This window comes from Chiloscyllium plagiosum, unplaced genomic scaffold (assembly GCF_037043375.1).
Source record: "Chiloscyllium plagiosum isolate Xiang-an unplaced genomic scaffold, Cpla_swu_hap1 HiC_scaffold_15, whole genome shotgun sequence".
NCBI lineage: Eukaryota > Metazoa > Chordata > Chondrichthyes > Orectolobiformes > Hemiscylliidae > Chiloscyllium > Chiloscyllium plagiosum.
Window position 1 is genome coordinate 21,660,428 of NW_028270153.1, and position 23,721 is coordinate 21,684,148.

The window sequence follows — 23,721 nt, forward strand, 5'->3', positions numbered from 1 at the left end:
GGCCCGAGTCATAGAGCTGTACAGCATGGAAACAGACGCTTTGATCCAACTCATTCATGCTGACCAAACATCCTAAATTAATCTAATCCCATGTGCCAGCATTTGACCCATATCCCTCTAAATCCTTCCTGCTCATATACCATTCTAAAAGCATTTTAAAATGTTGTAATTGTCCCTGCCTCCACCACTTTCTCTGGCAGCTCATTCCATATACCACCCTCTGCGTGAAAAAAAATGTCCTTTAGATCTCTTTTAGATCTTTCTCCTCTCACCTTAAACCTCTGCCCTCTAGTTTTGGACTCCGCTATCCTGGGGAAAAGACCTTGGCTATTCACCTTATCTATGCCCCTCATGATTTTATAAACTTCTGTAAGGTCAGCCTGTAATTTTTTTATCTCAAGAACCAGCAGGGGTCAACTAAAAAAGCTGGGAAAGAGAAAATTGATTATGAAAGCAAGTTGGCAAGGCATATAAAAAAAGTGACAGATTCTATGGTTATATAAAAATATGGTAACTACAATAAGTTCAGGACCTTCAGAGGAAGCAATTCTGAATTAAGAACGGGCAATAGTGAGATAGCAGTTTGCATTGGTCTAATGGACTAAAGGCAGATGACTCACTAAGATCTGACAGGCTGTACCCAAAGGTTTTAAAGAAAGGTTGCAGATAGTGGAGGCATTGGTTGATATATTCAAAACTCACTCCAGGATTCCACGGGGGTTCCAGTGAATCGAAAAACAACTCTGAATTCCTCTGTTCAAGAAAGGAAGATGACACTGGCACTGGAGGCAGTTCAGAAGAGACTCACTCAAACTGATTCGTCAAGATATTCTTAACTTGTCAAGATTAGCAAATGAGTTTTGATCTTTACTCATTAGAGTTTACAAGAATAACGGATGATCTTATAGAAACACACAAAATTCTGAGGGGGCTTGACAGGGTACATTTTGAGAAGATATTTTCACTTGAGGGGCATCTCAAACTAGGGACATAGCTTTTAAATATGGGGTCATTCACTGAAAATTATGTTGTGAAGGTTGTTTTTCACCCAGAGTGTAGCCCCTGTCTGGAATTCTCTACCCTAGACAGGTGTGAAGGCTAGATAACGGTATGTTTTTAAAGAGAAGGTCGATGGACTTTCTGAGATATTGAGGAGTTGGTGGCGATGAGAAGCCGGCATGAAAGAGGAGAGACACCCCGGGCAAGCTTGAGGGACCAAATTGCCTACCTCCTGTTCCTATTTTTTCTGTAAACAGGTTGATTATCAACCTACAAATCCTTCCAACACATGCTAATGACACGCTGCATGAGCAAGAGAATTTCCTGGTCAGCCACATGTTGGGAAGAAACTTTGGAACTTCCAGCATCACAATCCAAAGATCCAAACTGAAACGTGCATGTAAAGTGTAGGTCATCACAGCAGTTCAGACTTTGATCCATTCTTAAGCAGTAATGCCCCTATCTTAAATAGTACAAAAACTGCAGCAATAAGACAAGAAACTTCAAGGTGAAATATTTCACCTGAAAGGATATTTAGAAAGAACCTCCCAGCAACAACACTTGCCCAAAACTTGTTGAATTTTTCTGGACAAAGGGATATTTTCAATTATTGCTATGGATAAATAACAATACATTAGAATTTCCTTTTCACAAAGCTATGTATCTTTAGAAATCCTCTGCTTTTTATTTGTCTTAGTTTCCGTTACCTTTAGAAGTATTGACAGTCATGAAAGCCAAGTAACTTACTGTTCATTTGTAATGGAAAAAGAGACATAATGTGGGCTCCCATCTGTATACTCAGTTTGACTTTTAACTTCAGTATTAAATGCCTTAAGTGTCACTAATCCTTGCTTCAGAGAAACTTGACAGTTTCCTTCCTAATAAAGTAAAGAAAAAGATGGTTAAGTTCACTAGGAGGCTGACTATAGTTGTTTATGTTATGACCTAATGTAGTACAGTGTGCCAATAATCAAAATCCACTGTTACAGAAGCTGTCACCAAGGTGTAACTATTTAATTAAATTAACAATTTGCCTAACTGACTGCTCGTCACAAATTATGTAATTCACACTAGGTTCCATAATTTAGAGGGAAATAACTATTTATCATAATCAAACTTATCCATTAACAATTGCTAACAAAAACGCATTACTAATCTATTACTATACAATTTAAACTATATCTCTTTAAAATCTCTCTCACATATATTCATTCATGAACGAGACAGATAAAACAGACCTTTGACACAAATATTATGGTGTAATAATACGGACGGGCTGTAAGCTGGAGAGTTATTTCTCACAGTTCCTTTCATTTTAGTTAAGGTGACATAATGATGGACTGATGTGATTTAAGGCAATAGCTCTCCACCATCTTCTCTAGGGCAACTAAGGATAGGCAAGAAATGCTGGCCCCACCAGTGATGCCTACATCCCATGAATGAATAGGAAACACGTAACCGGACTTGACCAAATTACAGGAAAAATAAATTTCCGAAGGTACTTTGTTGTAATTTAGCAGTGTTCAATTTCCATTTTCCATTAGTCCATAAGGACAAATACGTTGTCACTTCCACTAACAAATGGATCTGTTAAACCATCTTGTGTCTGGACCGGAGAGTAAATAGTTCTATAACTTTTCATATATTTTAACCATGCATGGTGGCACATTAAGGTCATTCTAATCTAGATGTGTCACACAGCCTGACTAGTTGAATCTCAAAATCAAGCCCATACTGCCTGAACATGAATTACTTCATTGCATCTGCACCATCAATAAACAGACCAAACTTAAATGAAAAAAAAACAACAAACTGTCGATGCTGGAAATCTGAAACACAAACAGAAATTGAGTAGGTCTGGCAGCATGTGCATACAGACAGCACAGATAACTTTAGTTCAGTTCTGAAGAAGGGTCACTGGACCTGAAACATTAATTGTGCTTTCTCTCCACACATGCTGCTAAGTTTCTCCAGCAATTTCTGTTTGTGTCACTAAATGTTATTCATTGCTTTGCTAAAATTGAGCCAAACCATTGCAAATTCAGACACAAAACAAGTCGGCAATGGATATTTGGGCTTTGAATTCCTTGAGTTTATGAACTTGGAAATGTATTACCAGGGCTTCAGGCAAATATCAAGCATGAAAACTCAAGGAAACACTAGTACCAAGTGTGCTATGCATGTTAGTATGTTACAGCCAAAGTCTTGACATTTAAATTCCAGCTTGCCCAAAATATCTAAATTTGCTGATTCCATGCCTCATTTATCCCTGGATTTAGTGGAGGGGCAGGGTGCAGATTCAGCAACTGGACTTGTTGTTAAGTTGGAGTCCTGCTCCGCCCCAAATTCCAAGAAATTGGGACCTCAAGATTCTAACTTTTTACACCTTTCTCGTGATCACTTCCGCCCTTCGTGCCACCAACACAAACTGTTAATGTTAGTACTTCTCATTAGCAGTTCACATTTACCGGCGAGGGGTAGTAAAACATCAGGGCGTTTCGCTGCTGGGTCTGGAAGCCAAATCCTGAAATGAAGTTGTTGCGAAGCATTGGGACATTCTGAGGGGTCAGGCTCAGATATCCCTGGCCTTTGAAGTCTGCAGAACGTGACACCTGAAATGAAATACAATTGAAGTAATGTTAAACCACTGTCAGGAAAACTATCAGCAACAGATTCTTAATCCAGTTGGTGCACATATTTGACTAAGGAAGAAAGTATCAAGGTACAATAATTATAAATGCCTTTCCACAATTTTTGTGACACTTCTGCTTTTACCTTCCTTCCCTCTCAATAAAACAGAAGCACTGTCTAAGTTGGACATAGTATCTAAAACTCTGCCATGTCAGTCTTACAAGAATTTGTTTTAATTGGGTGGCTTTAGTTTAGCTAATTGTGAGATAGTCTTAAAAATCAACAATATGGATTAATAAATTTAAACACACAATGATATATTATTACATAAACATCATTTCTTTTTCCTAACAGCTAGTATTGTGTATTAAGCTCATAAACCTAAACTCAATGATGTTTTTATTGCGCGATATTTTTCTTTTCCCAAGAAACATTACACTTGAAATTGTTTAAACAACGTTGTATCATTTTTTAATGCACTTGTATAAAATTTGCTTGCTGTGCTTTATTAACAATGGCATTAACTAATTTAAAATAAATAATTCAGTACTTTAATAGGAATTCGAACTTGATACTTGAAGTGATCATCCATTAGCTGGATTCACTGGGACTCCCAAGCTGAATACCGCATATATTAGAATGAATGTACCTGACCAGGCAGCATTAAAATATACTCAATGAAATGGTGATAAAATATGGAGGCTTTGTAACTTGGTATGAAAGTTAATCTATTCTTAAACTTACGAAAGCATTCTAAAAAAACTGACAGCACTTGTTTCCTTCATCCACAGTCAGGAGGTTTTATTATTTATTCTTGGGATGCAGGCATTGCTGACAAGGCCAGCATGTTCTGCCTATCCTGAACTACTCTTAAGGTGATAGTAGTGAGCCATCTTCTTCAACAGCTGCACTCTTTGTGGTGTAGGAGGCCATCACAGTGCTGTAAGGAAAGGAGCTCCAAGATTTTGACCAATGCCAGTAAAGGAACAATTGCAGTGTTGCAAGTTAGGATGGTGTGCAATTTGAGGGCAACAGGTGGGTATGTATCTGTGCTTCTGGGCAACAGAGGTAAAAACATTGGAAGTGTTTTGATTCAGGTTTGGCGAGTCACTGTGAAGCATAGTGTAGAATGTATATACTGCTGTCACAAAGTGCTACTGATGGAGGGGGCAAATACTTAAGGAGTAGATGCAATGTTGACCAAGTGGACCATTTTATCTTGGTTGTTGTCTTTGTTAGAGGTGACTTCAGTCAGGCAGATAGAGAGTATTCCATTCCCTCACATTCCTGATTGTCTCGCGCCATGTAGGTAGTAGACAGGCTTTTGGGAGGAAGGTTGCACATTACCTGCCAGAACATTTGCAACCTTGGACCTACTCTTGTAGCTTCAGTATACATATGGGAATTCTAATTAAATGCCTGATCAATGGCAATCCAAGGGTTTGGCTGGTAGAGGATTCAGTGACGGCAATACCATCGAACATCAAAGTGAGGGGTTCAGCAAAGGACTTTTGAATTTTTTTTCTTGTTAGAAACGAGCATTTGCTTACACCAGAGGGGCAAATCGACCCATCGTTTATTGTCCTGGTATTGCTGCAGATGAGCATGAACTCTTTTAGTATCTGAGGTGTCACGAACTATGCTGATCATTGTGCAATCATCATCAAACATCTCACCTCTGACCTTCTCATGAACAGCAGGTCATTAATGAAGCAGCTGAAGATGGTTAGGTGGACAGGGGGGTTGGAAAAATGTCATATATCGTGCAAGTACCTGTAATCCTGGTTGGAAAAATGTTGTATATTGTGCAAGTACCTGTAATCCTGAAGATGGTTAGACCTAGGACACTATCCTGAAGAACTCCTGCAGAGATGTCCTAGAGCTGAGATGATTAGTTCTAACCCTCACAGCCAAACTTCTTTGATGTTGACTCCAACCTGTGGAAAGGACCTCTCTTCTTCACCCAATCCCCACCAACATCAATTCTACCAGTGCTCCTTGATCCTACTCTCAGTCAAATGCTGTTTTGATGTCAAGGACAGTGAATTTCACCTAACAAATGAAATTAAGCTCATTTGTCAATGTTTGAACAACGGCTGGAACAACATCTGGAGTAAAATAGAATCAGATCATCAGTGAACAAACTTTAAGTGAGTCAGTCCTGTTTAATGGCACCATCACCCATTTCCATAATGAGTAACAGGAGACTGATGGGGTAGTCACTGGCTGGCTGGGATTTGTCCAGCTTCTTGAGGTTTTCTAACAACTGTAGACACACACAGGCACCCATAGATAGCAAGGCAAAAGTAAACACTGGTAAGTGGGACTGCATCATCTAATTATTTATCTGCTAATGAAAATCAGTAAGTCTTTAAACTAACAGTTGCTAAGCAGTGACAAAATCACTTGGATAAGTTCTGAAATGATTCCATTTCTTGTTTGAAGCCATTTAATAAGAGCATCTCAAAGGCAAGACTCACCAGTAGGTTTGTAGAACATCCATAACTGATCCCAATGGTCTTCTCACGTTTCAGATCTAAATTTTTGTCCAGAGCCTTCACGCTGCGCATACAGCCTTTTATAGAGCCCCCTGTCGGGAACTGACTCCTCAGACTGCAAGAGAAAAACATAGTCCAATTAAGGAAACATTTAATAGAAAACAAACCTCAGCAAAAGCTGAACTGTGTGGATCAGAACTGCACCAGGCCATATCATTTCACACCTTGGAAAAAGACTTCATGATTTTTTTTTCCAAACTTGCAGTGCATATTTTATATATATGCACCACAGGGGAGAAAAAATGGGGTTCTGACCACTGAAGTGGGCTCATTTCTGTAGCCATATTAATTTATAAAAGTCTAAGAATTTGGTGAATCTCATCTACCTAGTCAATAGTTGGCGTTCCTGTCCCTAGAGTATAACAGTTTGTGTTCCTGCAATAATGATCCATCTGAATGCATGGTGGGCCTCACATTTTCACTCATAGTGGATGATATTTGCTTGAAGTTTCTGGTTTACAGGAGGGCAGAGATCAGGGGTGTGTGTCCATAGTAAGATGTTGCCATTTGCACCAGAAACTGGATCACCTCCAGTTTAATCTGGATTAGCTCGGGGCAGATCCTCTACATCCTCCTTCAGGGCAGCAAGGTGGCTCAGTGGTTGCACTGCTGCCTCACAGCACCAGGGACTCTTGGGCCATTCCAGCCCTTGGTTACTGACTGTTGGGAGTTTGCACATTCTCCCAGTGTCTGGGTGGGTTTTCTCTGGATGCTCTGGTTTCACCCCCACGGTCCACAGATGTGGGGGCTAGGTGGATTGGTCATGCTAAATTGTATCATAGTGTCCAGGAATGAGTAGGTTAGGTGGATTAGTTTTAATATAGAAGGGCAATATGTGTCAGCGCAGGCTTGGAGGACTGCAGGGCCTAATTTTATGCTGTATTGTTCTTTGATGAGCCATGTGAAATGCAGGGTTAGGATCATGAGCTGGGTCTGGGTGGGATGTAGTTTGGAGGGTTGGTGTGTACTCAGTGGGCAGAATGGTCTGCTTCCACACTATGGGGATTCTATGATTTACACCCAGGAGATAGCGTGAAGGAAAGATAGGGGGAACTTATAGCATAAGAAATAGGAGCAAGGTAGGACTGATAAATTAAACTGCATTTATTTCAATGCAAGGGGTCTAACAGGGAAGGCAGATGAACTCAAGGCATGAATGGGATATCATAGGAATTGCAGAAACATGGCTAAGGGATGGGCAGGACTGGCAGCTTAATGTTCCAGGATAGCAATGCTACAGGAAGGACAGAAAGGGAGGCAAGTGAGGAGGGGGAGTAGTGTTTTTGATAAGGGAGAGCATTACAGCCGTACTTGGGGAGGATATTCCCGGAAATACATCCAGGGAAGTTATTTGGGTGGAACTGAGAAATAAGAAAGGGATGATCACCTTATTGTGATTGTATTTAGACCCTCTAATAGTCAGAGGGAAATTGAGAACTAAATTTGTAAGGATATCTCAGTTATCTGTAAGAATAATAGGGTAGTTACGGTAGAGGATTTTAACTTTCCAAACATTGACTGTGACTGCCATAGTGTTAAGAGTTTAGATGGAGAGGAATTTGTTAAGTGTATAGAAGAAAATTTTCTAATTCAGTATGCGGATGTACCTACTAGAGAAGGTGCAAAACTTGGCCTACTTTTGGGAAATAAGGCAGGGCAGATGACTGAGGTGTCAGTGGGGGTGCACTTTGGGGCCAGCGATCATAATTCTATTAGTTTTAAAATAATGATGGAAAAGGATAGACCAGATCTAAAAGTTGAAGTTCTAAATTGGAGGAGGGCTAATTTTCAAAAGCTGATTTGGCAAGAACTTTCAAACGCTGATTGGGCGCAGATGTTTGCAGGTAAAGGGACGGCTGGAAAATGGGAAGCCTTCAGAAATGAGATAACGAGGGTCCAGAGAAAGTATGTTCCTGTTAGGGTGAAAGGAAAGGCTGGTAGGTGTAGGGAATGCTGGATGACTAAAGAAATTGAGGATTTAGTTAAGAAAAAGGAAGCATATGTCAGATATAGACAGGATAGATCGAGTGAATCCTTAGAAGAGTATAAAGGAAGTAGGAGTATACTTCATAGGGAAATCAGGAGGGCAAAAAAGGGACATGAGATAGCTTTGGCAAATAGAGTTAAGGAGAACCCAAAGGGTTTTTACAAATATATTAAAGGACAAAAGGGTAACTAGGGAGAGAATAGGGCCCCTCAAAGACCAGCAAGATGGCCTTTGTGTGGAGCCGCAGGAGATGGGGCAGATACTAAATAAGTATTTTGCAATCGTATTTACTGTAGAAAAGAACATGGAAGATATAGAATGTAGTGAAATAGATAGTGACATCTTGAAAAATGTCCATATTACAGAGGAGGAAGTGCTGGATGTCTTGAAATGCATAAAAGTGGATAAATACCCAGGACCTGATCAGGTATACCCTAGAACTCTGTGGGAAGCTAGGGAAGTGATTGCTGGACCTCTTACTGAGATATTTGTATCATCGATAGTCACAAATATCGATTTGGAGGTTGGCAAACGTGGTGCCACTGTTTAAGAAGGGTGGTAAGGACAAGCCAGGGAACTATAGACCGGTGAGCCTGACGTCAGTGGTAGGCAAGTTGTTGGAGGGAATCCTGAGGGACAGGATGTACATGTATTTGAAAAGGCAAGGAATGATTAGGGATAGTCAACATGACTTTGTTCATGGGAAATCATGTCTCACAAACTTAATTGAGTTTTTTAAAGAAGTAATAAAGAGGATTGATGAGGGCAGAGCGGTAGATGTGATCGACATGGACTTCAGTAAGTCGTTTGACAAGGTTCCTCATGGGAGACTGGTGAGCAAGGTTAGATCTCATGGAATACAGGAGAACTAGCCATTTGGATACAGAACTGGCTCAAAGGTAGAAGACAGAGGGTGGTAGTGGAGGGTTGCTTTGCAGACTGGAGGCCTGTGACCAGTGGAGTGCCACAAGGAACGGTGCTGGGTCCACTACTTTTAATCATTTATATAAATGATTTGGATTTGAGTATAAGAGGTACAGTTAGTAAGTTTGTTGATGACATCAAAATTGGAGCGAAGAAGTTCACCTCAGATTACAACAGGATCTGGACCAGATGGGCCAATGGGTGGAGAAGTGGCAGATGGAGTTTAACCTAGATAAATGTGAGGTGCTTCATTTTGGGAAAGCAAATCTTAGCAGTACTTATACATTTAATGGTAAGGTCCTAGGGAGTGATGCTGAACAAAGAGACCTTGGAGTGCAGGTTCATAGCTCCTTGAAAGTGGAGTCGCAGGTAGATAGGATAGTGAAGATGACATTTGGTATGCTTTCCTTTATTGGTCAGAGTATTGAGTACAGGAGTTGAGGGGTCATGTTGCAGCTGTACAGGATATTGGTTAGGCCACTTTTGGAATATTGTATACAATTCTGGTCTCCTTCCTTTCAGAAGGATGTTGTGAAACTTGAAAGGGTGCAGAAACGATTTACAAGGATGTTGCCAGGGTTGGAGGATCTGAGCTTTAGGAAGAGGTTGAACAGGCTAGGGCTGTTTTCCCTGGAGCGTTGGAGGCTGAGGGGTGACCTTATACAGGTTTATAAAATCATGAGGGGCATGGATAGGGTAAATAGACGAAGTCTTTTCCCTGGGGTGGGGGAGTCAAGAACTAGAGGGCATAGGTTTAGGGTGAGAGGGAAAAGATATAAAAGAGACCTACGGGGCAACTTTTTCACGCAGAGGGTGGTACGTGTATGGAATGTGTTTGCCAGAGGATGTGGTGGAGGCTGGTACAATCGCAACATTTAAAAGGCATCTAGATGGGTATAGGAATAGGAAGAGTTTGGAGGGATATGGGCCAGGTGCTGGCAGGTGAGACTAGATTGGGTTGGGACATCTGGTGTGCGTGGACGAGTTAGACCGAAGAATCTGTTTCTGTGCTGTACATTTCTATGACTATGACTCTATGAGTGGAAGCAAAGTCATTCGGCCCATCGAGTCCACTCTGCCATTTAATCATGGCTGATGGGCGTTTCAATTTCACTTACCTGCACTCTCCTCGTAGCTTTTAATTCCTTGCGAGATCAAGAATTTATCAATCTCTGTCTTGCAGACACCCAACATTCCAGCCTTCACTGCACTCTGTGGCAATGAATTTCACAGGCCCACCATATACTGGCGAAAGTAATGTCTCATTTCTGTTCTAAATTGACCCCTTCTAATGTTTAGACTGTGCCCATGGGTCTCAGTCTCCCCGCCTAACAGAAACAACTTCCCAGCGTCCACCCTTTCTAAGCTATGCATTCTATTGCAAGTTTCTATTTGATCTCCCCTCAACCTTCTAAACTCTAATGAACACAATCCCAGGATCCTCAGCCGTTCATCATATGTTAGGCCTACCATTCCAGGGATTATCTGTGTGAATCGCCACTGGACATGCTCCAGTGCCAGTATGTCCTTCCTGAGATGTGGGGCCCAAAGTTGGACAGAATATTCTAATGGGGCCTAAGTTAAGCTTTATAAAGTCTCAGAAGCACATTGCTGCTTTTATATTCCAACCCTCTGGAGAACCAACTTCTTGGTTATATGAATTCTGCCCTTTGGTACAACCACTGTTTGACTGGAAGGAGCCTGGTCTGAAAACTGATTTGATGGTGCTGGTGTTGGACTGGGGTGTACAAAGTTAAAAATCACACAACACCAGGTGATAGTCCAACAGATTTAACTGGAAGCACTAGCCTTCGGAGTGCCACTCCTGATGACAACCACCTGATGAAGGAGCGGGCTCTGAAAGCTAGTGTGCTTCCGTAGAGACCACTCCCTCCGCGACTCCCTTGTCAGATCCACACCCCCCACCGACCCAACCACCACTCCCGGCACCTTCCCTTGCAACCGCAGGAGGTGCAACACTTGCGCCCACACCTCCCCCCTCACTTCTCTCCAAGGCCCCAAGGGAAACTTCCATATCCGCCACAGATTCACCTGCACCTCCACCCACATCATCTACTGCATCCGCTGCAGCCGGTGTGGCCTCCTCTATATTGGGGAGACAGGCCGCCTACTTGCGGAGCGATTCAGAGAGCACCTCTGGGCCACCCGGACGAACCAACCCAACCAACCTGTGGCACAGCATTTCAACTCCCCCTCCCACTCCACCGAGGATATGCAGGTCATTGGACTCATCCACCGCCAAACCACAACAACCCGACGGTCGGAGGAGGAGCGTCTTATCTTCCGACTGGGAACCCTCCAACCGCAGGGGATGAACTTGGACTTCACCAGTTTCTTCATCCCCCCTCCCCCCACCTTGTCTCAGCCGGATCCTTCCAGCCCGGCACCGCCTTCCTGACCTGCAGTCTTCTTCTTGACCTCTCCGCCTCCACCCTACTCCGACCTATCACCCTCACCTTGACCTCTTTCCACCTATCACATTTCCAACTCCCCTCCTCCAAGTCCCTCCTCCCTACCTTTTATCTTCTCCTGCTGAACACTCTCTGCTCATTCCTGAAGAAGGGCCTGTGCCCGAAACGTCGAATCTCCTGTTCCCTGGATGCTGCCTGACCTGCTGTGCTGTTCCAGCAATAAAGTTTCAACTGCTTCCAATTAAACCTGTTGGACTATAACCTGGTGTTGTGTGATTTTTAACTTTGTCTGAAAACTGGCCTCAAAGCCTGAAGGAGAGCTTCTCCCGAGAAGGAAAATCAATCCCAGGGACAATCTATTGATTCTGTAAGTTCCTGTTTCCTTTTGGGGAGCGGTTGAAATGTCTTGCTCTCCCTCTGGCATGGAAAGCTTGCCAGCAGGCACTCCACTCCTCAGTTTTGTTTACATTCCTTCTTGGAATGCCAGCATCACTGGCAATGCCAGGATTTATTGACCATCCCTAATTACCCTTGAAATGGAGTGACTTGCTTGGGTCGTATTAGAGAAGAATTGAGAGATCCGGATTCACATACAGGTCAGACTGATGCCAGATTTTCTCAAGGGTAAAATTAAATCAGATGGATTTTTTTTAGTGACTATCCAATAACTCTACATTCATTATTCATGACACTAACATTTAATTCCATCTTTATGAATGACTAGTAATTGCATTTAAACTCCCCCAGCTGCTGTAATGAGATTTGAACTCATGGCTCTGGAAACCAGATCTCATGGTTACTAGTCCAGGAACATTACCATTATGCTACTCTCCTTGGTTGCACTAAGGCAAGCAAAGACTGTCAAGTACAATTTCTTAATCGGTTCTGGTGTTAGGTTCCACTGAAACCATTATGGCCAATTTTTACTTCGTTGACTTGCTGGCAACAGATACTCATGGGGAGCCTTTGATTTGGGATTTCCTTGCACCTTTAGGATTTTATCAGCAACTCCATTGCTCTCCTGAATCTTACTTGTCTGGGAGTTTCTCTACAGGCACTCCGCCAAGATAGTACTTGGAAATCGAAGGACGTGATGCATCTCGTTCAGAAGAAAGAACAGTTTTCCGGTCCACACGTACATAAATCTTCACTTTTTTGGAAAATACCATAATTATCTGGATCTGGAAAACAAATGTACTGTGTATAAAGTGATCAAGGAAGGAAAGAATCAGTTTTATTGAATTAGATTAGACTACACAAGAGTCCCCTTTTCATAATGAAAGGCCTTTCTCTTGATGGACACTGATTTGATCACCCACAAACTCAGCCATTCTAGTTACAATCATAACTGAAGTACATCTTTGCAATATTCACATGGAATGTTGTGTGCAGGGAGCAGAAAGTAACTTACGTTTTTGCACAAATGCCAATTGTAATGCCACTCTGCAGACCAGCCACTCTCAGCTTGGTTTCAGAAGGTAGAGGCTTCAAGTCTCACTCCAGGAGTCGGACAATAATGTAGGCTGACAGTATAATGTGATACCAAGGGAGTGCTGCACGGTCAGGTATGTCATTATTTGGACACAATATTAAAGTGAGACCTGTCCACCCTGCCAGGTGAGTGTAATGGATCACCCAGTATCATTTCAAAAGGAAAGGGAAGCTATCCTAGGTGTCCTGTCTATTATTTACCCCTCAGTCAACTGAACTGAAACAGGTTATCCGAACAATTTACTGCATTTCTGTTTGTGGGAGCTTGCTGCGTACAGAATGGTTGCTGAATTTCATACAAATATCAATGGCTACATTTCAAGAAATCATTCAAAGGCTGGAGAGTTCTTATGGAGACCATGGAGGGTGCCATATAAATGCAAGTCCTTCATTCTTCAGCTTAAGGAAACAAAGTGCTGTTACATTTTTTAAGATAATGAGTCACTGATGTGTATGGTAGTCAAGGCAGTTTTGACATCACGTTGTCCAACTAGAATCCTTGAAATGGCAACCAAGAACGATAACATTGTGACTAATCTAACCTCTGTTATTCCAGTCAGGTGACTGAACGCTATTGGAAGCGATTACGTTGAAATGGTTCCAACTTGCTACATATCTACCTCACTGAGCTCAATGTCACATGCTCAGCCCAATACATCCCAGGACAGGACCAAAGCATGCATTACTGATTGCTCTCTCTACCTCACTGCCCTCCATGCCTTAGATAATGCAACACGTCTGGGGAGCCAACGGAACTGAGGGTGCGTTGCACAACAGCTGCACAGCATCCTAAGAGCAGCCATGGGATTAGAATACATCGCTCATTTTAAAACAACTTGCCAATTTAAATTGGTCAGGCTTTGTGGAAGTGCATGCTGACATCAGTCTGAAAAATAAATTTAAAATAGGCTCTTCTATCACTTCGAGACAACCTGCAACTCAGTACAGCAGCTGATTTTAGTAAATCTTTTAACGGACAAAGAGCTTAAATACTTTCAGACAATTATTTGGAATGAGGAAGGAAAAGAAGTTGCTATTGAACGGTCCAAGGTGATGAATATATCTTCCAGGTAGAGCCTGATATAAACACCAAATAGGTCAGAGGTTCTAATGTTGGTATCCCATTTCTTTTATTCATTCACGGGATGTGTTGTTGCTGGCTGGGTCAGCATTTACTGTCCATCCCTAAATGTCCTGAAGGTAGTACTGGTGAGTTGTCTTCTTGAACTACTGCAGTTTGTAGAGTGTAGGGCCAGTTGTTAGGGAGGAAGTTCCAGAATTTTTACCCAAGAGCTCTGATGGAGCAGTTATCATGGTTTCAAGTCAGGATGATGTGCGGGACCAAAAGAGAAAATGTTGGAAAATCTCAGCAGGTCTGGCAGCATCTGTAAGGAGAGAAAAGAGCTGACGTTTCGAGTCTAACTGACCCTTCGTCAAAGCTCACTGAGGAAGGAAATATGGCTGTGGAGGCGAGACTTAGTAAATACCTTGTCTAACAGTGAGAGAGAAAAGGAAAGCAGTGAAGGTGGGGGGGGGGGGGGGGGGTGGGGCAGAGACAAATGAAAATCCTGTCGGAGAGAAGAGCAGTACTTCTTTAGGGTAGGCATCCCTGGAAGAGAGGTGGCAGTGGGTTAAACACTGGATACAAGCAAATTACTGCGGATGCTGGAATCTGAAACCAAAAGAGAAAATGCTGGAAAATCTCAGCAGGTCTGGCAGCAAAGGGTCAGTTACACTCGAAACGTCAGCTCTTTTCTCTCCTTACAGATGCTGCCAGACCTGCTGAGATTTTCCAGCATTTTCTCTTTTGGTTTCAGATTCCAGCATCCGCAGTAATTTGCTTTTATTATGATGTGCGGGAATTGGAGTTACACCAAATGTCCCCACACATCTACTACCCTTGTCCTTCTAGAGGATAGCAGTCATGACTTTGGAACATACTATTGAGGGGAGTTACTACAGTGGACCTTGTTGATGGTACATAGCTATTACTGAGCATCGGGGCAGAGAGGGTGCAGGTTGAAGGTGGTGGATGGGGTGCCAAATCATTTGGGCAGCTGTGTCCTGGGTGATGTCAACTTTCTTGAGCCTTGCTGAAGCTGCACTCACCCAGAGTGGTGTGCCTTGCCAATGGTGGACAAGCTTTGGGGGAATAAGAGAGCTGAGTTATTGACTGCAGGATTTCTAACCTCTGACCTAATCCTGTAGCTATAGTATTTAAATAGCTGAAAATGTGTTGCTGGAATAGCGCAGCAGGTCAGGCAGCATCCAAGGAGCAGGAGAATCGACGTTTCGGGCATGAGCCCTTCAGATTCCTGAAGAAGGGCTCAGCCCGAAACGTTGATTCTCCTGCTCCTTGGATGCTGCCTGACCTGCTGCGCTTTTCCAGCAACACATTTTCAGCTCTGATCTCCAGCATCTGCAGTCCTCACTTTCTCTTATTTAAATAGATGGCCCAGTTCAGTACCTGGTCAATGGTACGATGATGATTCTCATGAAAAGATAGTTGTTCTCTTGAACCTTGTTCCTTTTAAGCGGGAAACAGTCATCTATGACATGCTTTTCCACCTCTTTCCAGCCTCAATGCATTGAACTGCAAATGCAGCACAACTCTGACTCATTAATTCTAGAGATTCCAGAATTCAGCCCATCCTCCTACACACAGTCAATCTGCACAGGATTAAATTGAAACTTGGCACTGATTCACTTCAGTATCTTCCCCTCTCAGTCAGAGTCCTGCACTCTAGTCTCCTTCCCCTTCAAATAGATTTCTTAATTTTAAAAAGCAGTTACCTGATGGGGAAATCCATCACTGAGTAAGTTTTGATTTTCATTGTTGCGCTCAATTTTGAGTTCGTTGTTTAAGTAAACAAACAGAACAAGTTTTCCATTCTCAATGGTCAGACAGAGGTATTTTTCCTACAAAAGAATTGCAGACTTGAAATCAGAAAAAAAACAGAAATTAAAACAGTACAAAAAATGTTTTCTGGTTTATTTCATTACCCTGGAAATATGTTTTTAGGCAGAAAATACTGAAAGGCACTACAGAGATTTATAAACAAACAACGCAACTTTCAGTAACATGCAGTTAAATACAATTCAATTAATGGTGAGACATTATAATGTTGCTGCCTGTGTTGATGCAGATTGCAATGATTCAAACGAAGCAAATCAAAGGCACTTGTGGCATGAGTTGTCAGGGCAAGGCAGCCCTGTCTGATATTTGTTTCTCCAAAGTCAAAAATGGTTCAAGTAACATAACCATGGGCACTGTAAAGACTGAACACCATATCAACATATCATTGACTGTTCAGATTCTGAGTATAAATGAAGCATCATTCCTTCGTACTGACTTTAGTTAATTCTTCAGATAATCACATGGCTCATTACTTAATTACTCAAATGCTTAAGTGCCTCCTAATTCGGATAAGCCTTTCTGTACTTCAGTTAAATCGCTGCTCCTTGTATGTTTGGACAAACCAACTCCAAGCGGCCATTAAGACAGGCTGACAAGTGCACCCCTTCCTACTCGCCACCGTGTCTCACACTAACTCACACACATTCCCCGCTCCATTGTCAAATAGGAGCTGGGAGATAGAATGAGAAACTCTGCTGATGATGTTATTTCTACAAAGCTTAGCTTGCAGTGATACACTGGCCTATCTCAGCTGGGAACAGAAGTTGGCATGTGCCTGTGCTCAATCCCACAGAGAAGTAAAACCCAATAAAACATATTGGGTGTCTCCCAACCTCAATAATATTACACTGATTCAAGGTTTGAAGCCTAAACAAAAGTTCCAATTGGGGGGAAAATCTGCTTTAAAATCTTGTTATGGATTTCTCTCTTCAAATGTTTCAAATTTCATTTTAAATGAAACTCCATTCCAATAAGGCATGCTGTGCTGTTTTGTTACCAATGCAGGAACTTACAAGATGGGTAGGTTTTAAAATATCCTCTCTAACTCAAAATTAAACACAGTGTTCTGAATGGGCTTGGTGTAGTAATATTCATCTTAGTATAGTAATACTCATCTTAGTGTAGCAATACTCATCTACCTGGAGACGAGTCCATATGATCTGTCATTGGAACCCATAGAAAATGTCTATGCCAGACAACAAACATAAAACTACACAAATCTCATTTACCTGCACTTGGCCAATAGCCTATGCCCTGGCATTTTAACTACTCATCCAGATGCTTCTTAAATCTTGCGAGAATACCTGCCTCTATCACTCTTTTAGGCAGTATCTGTCCCACATACCTACTACCCTCTGGGTGAAAAGATTCTCAGATCTCCTCTAAACTACTTGCTCCTGTCCTTAAACATCCGCTCTCTTGTCTTAGAGGCTTCTATCATGGGGAAGAGATTCTCATGATTTTCCACATCTATCATAATTTTGTATCCCTCGATCAGATCCAAAATCCCTCAGCCTCCTGTGTTCCAAGGAAAACACAGTCAGCCTATCCTGTCTCTCCTCATAACTGAGATTTTTCATCCCATGCAAAACCTGGTGAATATCCTTTGCACCCTCTCCAGTGCAATCATGTCCTTTCGATAGTTTGGTGACCAGAACTACACACAGTATTCCATCGGTGGCCTAACCAATGTTTTATAAAGTTGTAACAAGACTTTCTCGCTCCTATTCTATGGTCCAGCTAATGAAGCTGGAAATGTGTTGCTGGAAAAGCGCAGCAGGTCAGGCAGCATCCAGGGAACAGGAGAATCGACGTTTCGGGCATAAGCCCTTCTTCAGACACATTCCTGCGCTTTTCCAGCAACACATTTCCAGCTCTGATCTCCAGCATCTGCAGACCTCACTTTCTCCAGCTAATGAAGTCAAGCATCCTGTATGCCTTCTTCCCCATTCTGTCTACCTTGCTGACACCTTCAAGGATTTACAGACTTGTACACTGAAGTCCCTTTGTTCCTCAGTATTCCCTTGGGAACTACCATTCTTTCTGTGTGTCCTTCCATTATCAGATCTCACAAAATAAAGCACCTCGCACCTATCGAGATTAAATTCCATCTGACATCGCTCTGCCCAAATTACCAACTGATCAATAGGAGACTGTAGCTTGAGATCATCCCCCTCCCCATCAACACCACCAATTTTCATGCAATCTGCAAATTTACTAATTATATCTTCTACATTCACATCCAAGTGTTAAGTGTTAATGTAAATAACAAGCAGCAAGGATCCCGACACTGACCTCTGGTGGGGGGGGGGGGGGGGGGGCGCACAGGCTTCCAATCACAAAAACAACCCTCCACCATCACTTTTTGCCTCTGATTTGTAAGGCAATTGTGGACCCACTTAGCCAACTTGCCCTGGGTCCAATGGGCTCTGACCTTTTGGACCAGCCTTCCATATGGGATCTTGTCAAAGGATAGAGGGAGAGGGGGTCAGTGACCCCGAGACAGGACGTGTGGGGGTCAGTGACCCCGGGACAGGGGGAGTGGCAATAGGTGACCCCGGGACAGAGGGAGGGGGAGTCAGTGACCCCGGGACAGAGGGAGGGGGGGCATCAGCGACCGCGGGACAGGGGGAGAGGGGATCAGCGACCGCGGGACAGGGGGAGAGGGGATCAGCGACCGCGGGACAGGGGGAGAGGGGATCAGCGACCGCGGGACAGGGGGAGAGGGGATCAGCGACCGCGGGACAGGGGGAGAGGGGATCAGCGACCGCGGGACAAGGGGAGAGGGGATCAGCGACCACGGGACAAGGGGAGAGGGGATCAGCGACCACGGGACAAGGGGAGAGGGGATCAGCGACCACGGGACAGGGGGAGTGGGGATCAGCGACCGCGGGACAGGGGGTCAGCGACCACGGGACAGGGAGAGAGGGGGTCAGCGACCCCGGGACAGGGAGAGAGGGGGTCAGCGACCTCGGGACAGGGAGAGAGGGGGTCAGTGACCCCGGGACAGGGAGAGAGGGGGTCAGCGACCTCGGGACAGGGAGAGAGGGGGTCAGCGACCCCGGGACAGGGAGAGAGGGGGTCAGCGACCTCGGGACAGGGAGAGAGGGGGTCAGTGACCCCGGGACAGGGGGAAGAGGGGGTCAGCGACCCCGGGACAGGGGGAGAGAAGGGATCAGCGACCCCGGGACAGGGGGAGAGAGGGGATCAGCGACCCCGGGACAGGGGGAGAGAGGGGATCAGCGACCCCGGGACAGGGGGAGGGGTGGATCAGTGACCCCGGCACAGGGGGAGGGGGGGGATCAGTGACCCCGGGACAGGGGGAGGGGGGGTCAGCGACCTCAGGACAGACTGACACACAGCAGCCTGCCTGGACGCATTGAGAATTAAAGGTGAAAATGAGAAAGCGAAGACCCACCTTTTCCTGCATGAAGAAGAGGATTCCAGAGTAAGAAACAATCCGAACCTCTTGTTCAAAACGAGACACGGAGGAAAATGAACCTGGCATTTTGATTTCGGCATATCCTGTACCATCAAAGTAAGCACTGTCTGGACCCTGAGTCGATTTGAACCTATAACAGGAGCACAGTTATTAGAGGCAATTCTGTGGGAGATTGGGATTGGTTGCTGCTGTATCAATGTCGGTCAAACACACCACTCTAATGTTGAACAGCATCTATGGAGGGCAGAAACAGAGCAAACACATCAAGCAAATGATGTCGTCTGGCCATCAATCTGCAATGTTAACTGCGACATCTCTGCTGAAGCTACCTGACCTGCTGAGTGCTTTCCATATTCAAATTGCAAATTCTATGATTTACAGTATTTTGCTTTTGTTTACGAACAGGAAGTCAGATTCGACCTTTTATAAATACCAGCTCTTTCAGCACATAAATGTCACTGAATGCCAATTGATAGGGTACCATTCAGATTTGTATTTTTGTAAAATCAAGTACAAAATTAGGGAAATATCCCTCGATAATCACCCACATTCTCAATTTCCAAGGTAACATGGAGAGAGTGGCCTGGCCTGAGCCTATTCCTCTGATGCACACAAATATTTCAAACCTCAAAACTGCTGTGAGCAGGAATCCTCCAGCCTGCAATAACGTTTGCAATTGTATAATCTATTTAAAATTTACAAGAGCAACAGAGTCAAGTCAGAGCCACGAGCAATGTTGGGGCGGTGATGGTGAACAGTTGGGGAGAACGTTACCACATGTTTAAAATTACTGCTTGCATTTCGAGAGCTGTCAGAGAAGCGCAATAAAAAATTATATAACCGCAGCCCCATGGGCATATTGAAATGGAGCAAGGAAGTGGGGGCTGGCATGACTGTAATAGCCCCACCCCTTCCTACTGCAATCCCATTTGGGCAGCAAGAAGGAAAAATGGCAGAGGAGTGGCCAGAGAGACAATGTATAAAATTGGAAATGGCTGAGAAAAACTGTCCCTGGCTTGGCTGGCATTTTGCCAGCTGCTGGTGAAACTTTGCAGACTCTAGACGGGTAGTTGTAGGTCAGGGTATGCCCTTGTTATTAGGTACTCCAGATCCACAGAATGGCACACCCAGTAAGTGACTGATGCTCTGCTTGCCCTCTGTGGCATGCCCCACTCACTCTATAGACCAGCCTTACTGATACCCCCTCTCCTTAATCCAATAACCTGACTACAGCCCATTGGAACACCTTCATCCTCCAATATGGCCCCAGCATTGACATCCCACTGACTGACCCTCTGGCTGGGCCTGAGCTGCCATCCTTAATAGGACAACTACAGTGCCAGCCACATTATGGGTTGGCACTGGCATAAAGTATCTCCAGATCTCACCTGCATGCTTGCCTTCATTGACTGGTGTACAAGAACACCCAGATCTCTCTGTACTGCCCCTTTACATAAATTGATTCCATTTAGGTAGTAATCTGCCTTCCTGTTCTTGTCACCAAAGTGGATAACCATACATTTATCCACATTAAACTGCATCTGCCATGCATCTGTCCACTCACCTAACCTGTTCAGGTCACCCTGTAATCTCCTAACATCCTCCTCACATTTCACCCTGCCAACCAGCTTTGTATCATCAGCAAATTTGCTAATGTTACTATTAATACCATCTTCAATATCATTAATATATATTGTAAAAAGCTGCGGCCCCAGCACTGATCTCTGTGGTACCCCACTGGTCACCGCTTGTCATTCCGAAAGGGAGCCGTTTATCACTACTCTTTGTTTCCTGTCAGCCAACCAATTTTCAATCCAAGTCAGTACTTTGCACCCAATACCATGCGCCCTAATTTTGCTCTCTAACCTACTATGTGGGATTTTATTAAAGGCTTTCTGAAAGTCCAGGTACACTACATCCACTGGATCTCCTTTGTCCATCTTCAGAGTTACATCCTCAAAAAATTCCAGAAGATTAGTCAAACATGATTTCCCCTTCATAAATCCATGCTGACTCTGACCTATCCCGTTACTGCTATCCAGATGTGTCGTAATTTCATCCTTTATAATTGACTCCAGCATCTTTCCCACCACTGAGGTCAGACTAACTGGTCTATAATTTCTTGCTTTCTCTCTCACTCCTTTCTTAAAAAGTGGTATAACATTAGCCACCCTCCAATCAGCAGGAACTGATCCTGAATCTATCGAACTCTGGAAAATAATCACCAACGCATCCACGATTTCTCGAGCCACCTCCTTCAGTACCCTGGGATGTAGACCATCAGGCCCCGGGGACTTATCAGCCTTCAGACCTAACAGTCTCTCCAACACCAATTCCTGGCAAATAGAAATTCCCTTCAGTTCAGGTCCTTCAGCCACTGTTACCTCTGGGAGATTGCTCGTGTCTTCCCCAGTGAAGACAGATCTGAAGTACCAATTCAACTCTTCTCCCATTTCTTTTGTTCCCCGTAATATATTCCCCTGTTTCTGTCTTCAAGGGCCCAATTTTAGTCTTAAGCATCTTTTTCCCTTGCACATACCTAAAAAAGCTTTTACTATCCTCCTTTATATTTTTGGCCAGTTTACCTTCGTACCTCATTTTTTTCTCTGCGTATTTCCTTCTTAGTAATCCTCTGTTGTTCTTTAAAAGCTTTCCAGACCTCCATTTTCCCACTTATCTTTGCTACGTTATACTTTTTCTCTTTTAACTTTATATGTTTCTTAACTTCCCTAGTCAGCCACGGCCACCCCTGCCTCCTCATAGGATCTTTCTTCCTTTTTGGAATTAACTGATCCTGCATCTTCTGCATTATATCCAGAAATATCTGCCATTGTTCCTCCACTGTCATCCCTGCTAAGGTATTGCACCATTGAACTTTGGCCAGCTCCTCCCTCATAGCTCCATAGTTCCCTTTATTCAACAGAAATATTGTCACTTCCGATTGTACCCTCTCCCTCTCAAATTGCAGATTGAAGCTTATTGTATTATGGTCACTACCTCCTAATGGCTCCTTCACTTCGAGGTCCCTGATCAATTCTGGTTCGTTGCACAATACCAGATCCAGAATTGCCTTCTCCCTGGTAGGCTCCAGCACCAGCTGTTCTAAGAATCGATCTCGGAGGCACTCCACAAAATCTCTTTCTTAAGGTCCAATACCATCCTGATTCTCCCAGTCTACCTGCATGTTGAAATCCTCCATAACAACTGTAGTAACATCTTTGCGACAGGCCAATTTCAGCTCCTTATTCAACTTACACCCTACATCCATACTACTGTTTGGGGGCCTGTAGATAACTCCCAAAAGGATCTTTCTACCCTTAGAATTTCTCAGTCTATCCATACTGACTCTACATCCCATGATTCTAGGTCCCCCCGTGCAACGGACTGAATATCATCCCTTACCAACAGGGTCACCCCACCCCCTCTGCCCGTCAGTCTGTCCTTACGATAGCACTGAAAATACTCACTGAAATATTCATTTCCCAGACCCTGTCCACTTGAAGCCACGTCTCAGTTATCCCCACAATATCGTAGCTGCCAATTTCCAAATGAGCCTCAAGCTCATCCATCTTATGTCTAATGCTTCGTGTATAGTATTTTTAATTTGTTACTGCTCTCACCCTTCCTATCAACCCCTACTTCACTCAACCTTATGGCATGATCCCTTTTTGAGTTTTCTGCTTCATTGATACCGTTGTCTTTCTTGACTTCCCTTGTTCTAACTTTCCCTTCAACTTCCGCATTAAACTTCCAGTTTGTCTCCCCCCCCCCCCCCCCGCTATTTAGTTTAAACGCACACTACAGGAGAAACAAGTGGCTATTGATCAGCAGGTTGATTCCGATCACCATGGCAACACCTTGGCCATCGAGTGGCTCCGTTTGTCTCAACCTCTGCTCGCTCACTCATTGTTCATCTTCTCAGTTGAGAGAGCGTTATCTCACTCTGGGGAGGAAAAGGAGCTGCTCCCATGTACCCAGTGGCAGCCAGGGGAAATCACCCATCACTGTTTAACATGCGGGATACATATGGAAATGAACATTTGTAACAGGGTGGGTGGGTGGGGGAGACCTCACCGGGAAATACAGAAAATTAGCCGAATCACTCCATTTCATTTCTGTTCTTACCTTCTGCAGGGCTCATCTGCTGTGGTGTTTAGATCAAATGTTTGGACCAGGTTGTACAGACTGATGACCTGTGTGTTGAGGGTTCCAAGTTCAATACACCCTTTAAAATTGGGATACTTCAAAGTTTTCGGAGGCTGAAAGAGGCAGCAGTGCTTTCATGAGTGGCAGGAACCTTCATTTTTGTGTGTTATTTTTCCAGGACCTCATAAAACATA

General features: G+C 43.7%; 1 protein-coding gene across 1 annotated transcript in view; it reads right to left on the reverse strand.

Moving 5' to 3' along the window:
• lama5 (laminin, alpha 5) overlaps nucleotides 1–23,721 on the reverse strand; it is a 320,328-nt gene that overhangs the window by 13,067 nt on the left and 283,540 nt on the right. The window contains exons 64-70 of the mRNA XM_087994598.1: nucleotides 23,507–23,640; nucleotides 19,358–19,511; nucleotides 15,816–15,941; nucleotides 12,564–12,712; nucleotides 6,111–6,243; nucleotides 3,468–3,611; nucleotides 1,747–1,877 (exon numbers count right to left, since the gene is read on the reverse strand). Of these exons, the coding sequence (XP_087850724.1) occupies nucleotides 1,747–1,877; nucleotides 3,468–3,611; nucleotides 6,111–6,243; nucleotides 12,564–12,712; nucleotides 15,816–15,941; nucleotides 19,358–19,511; nucleotides 23,507–23,640 (971 nt within the window). The remainder of the gene's footprint in view (nucleotides 1–1,746; nucleotides 1,878–3,467; nucleotides 3,612–6,110; nucleotides 6,244–12,563; nucleotides 12,713–15,815; nucleotides 15,942–19,357; nucleotides 19,512–23,506; nucleotides 23,641–23,721) is intronic.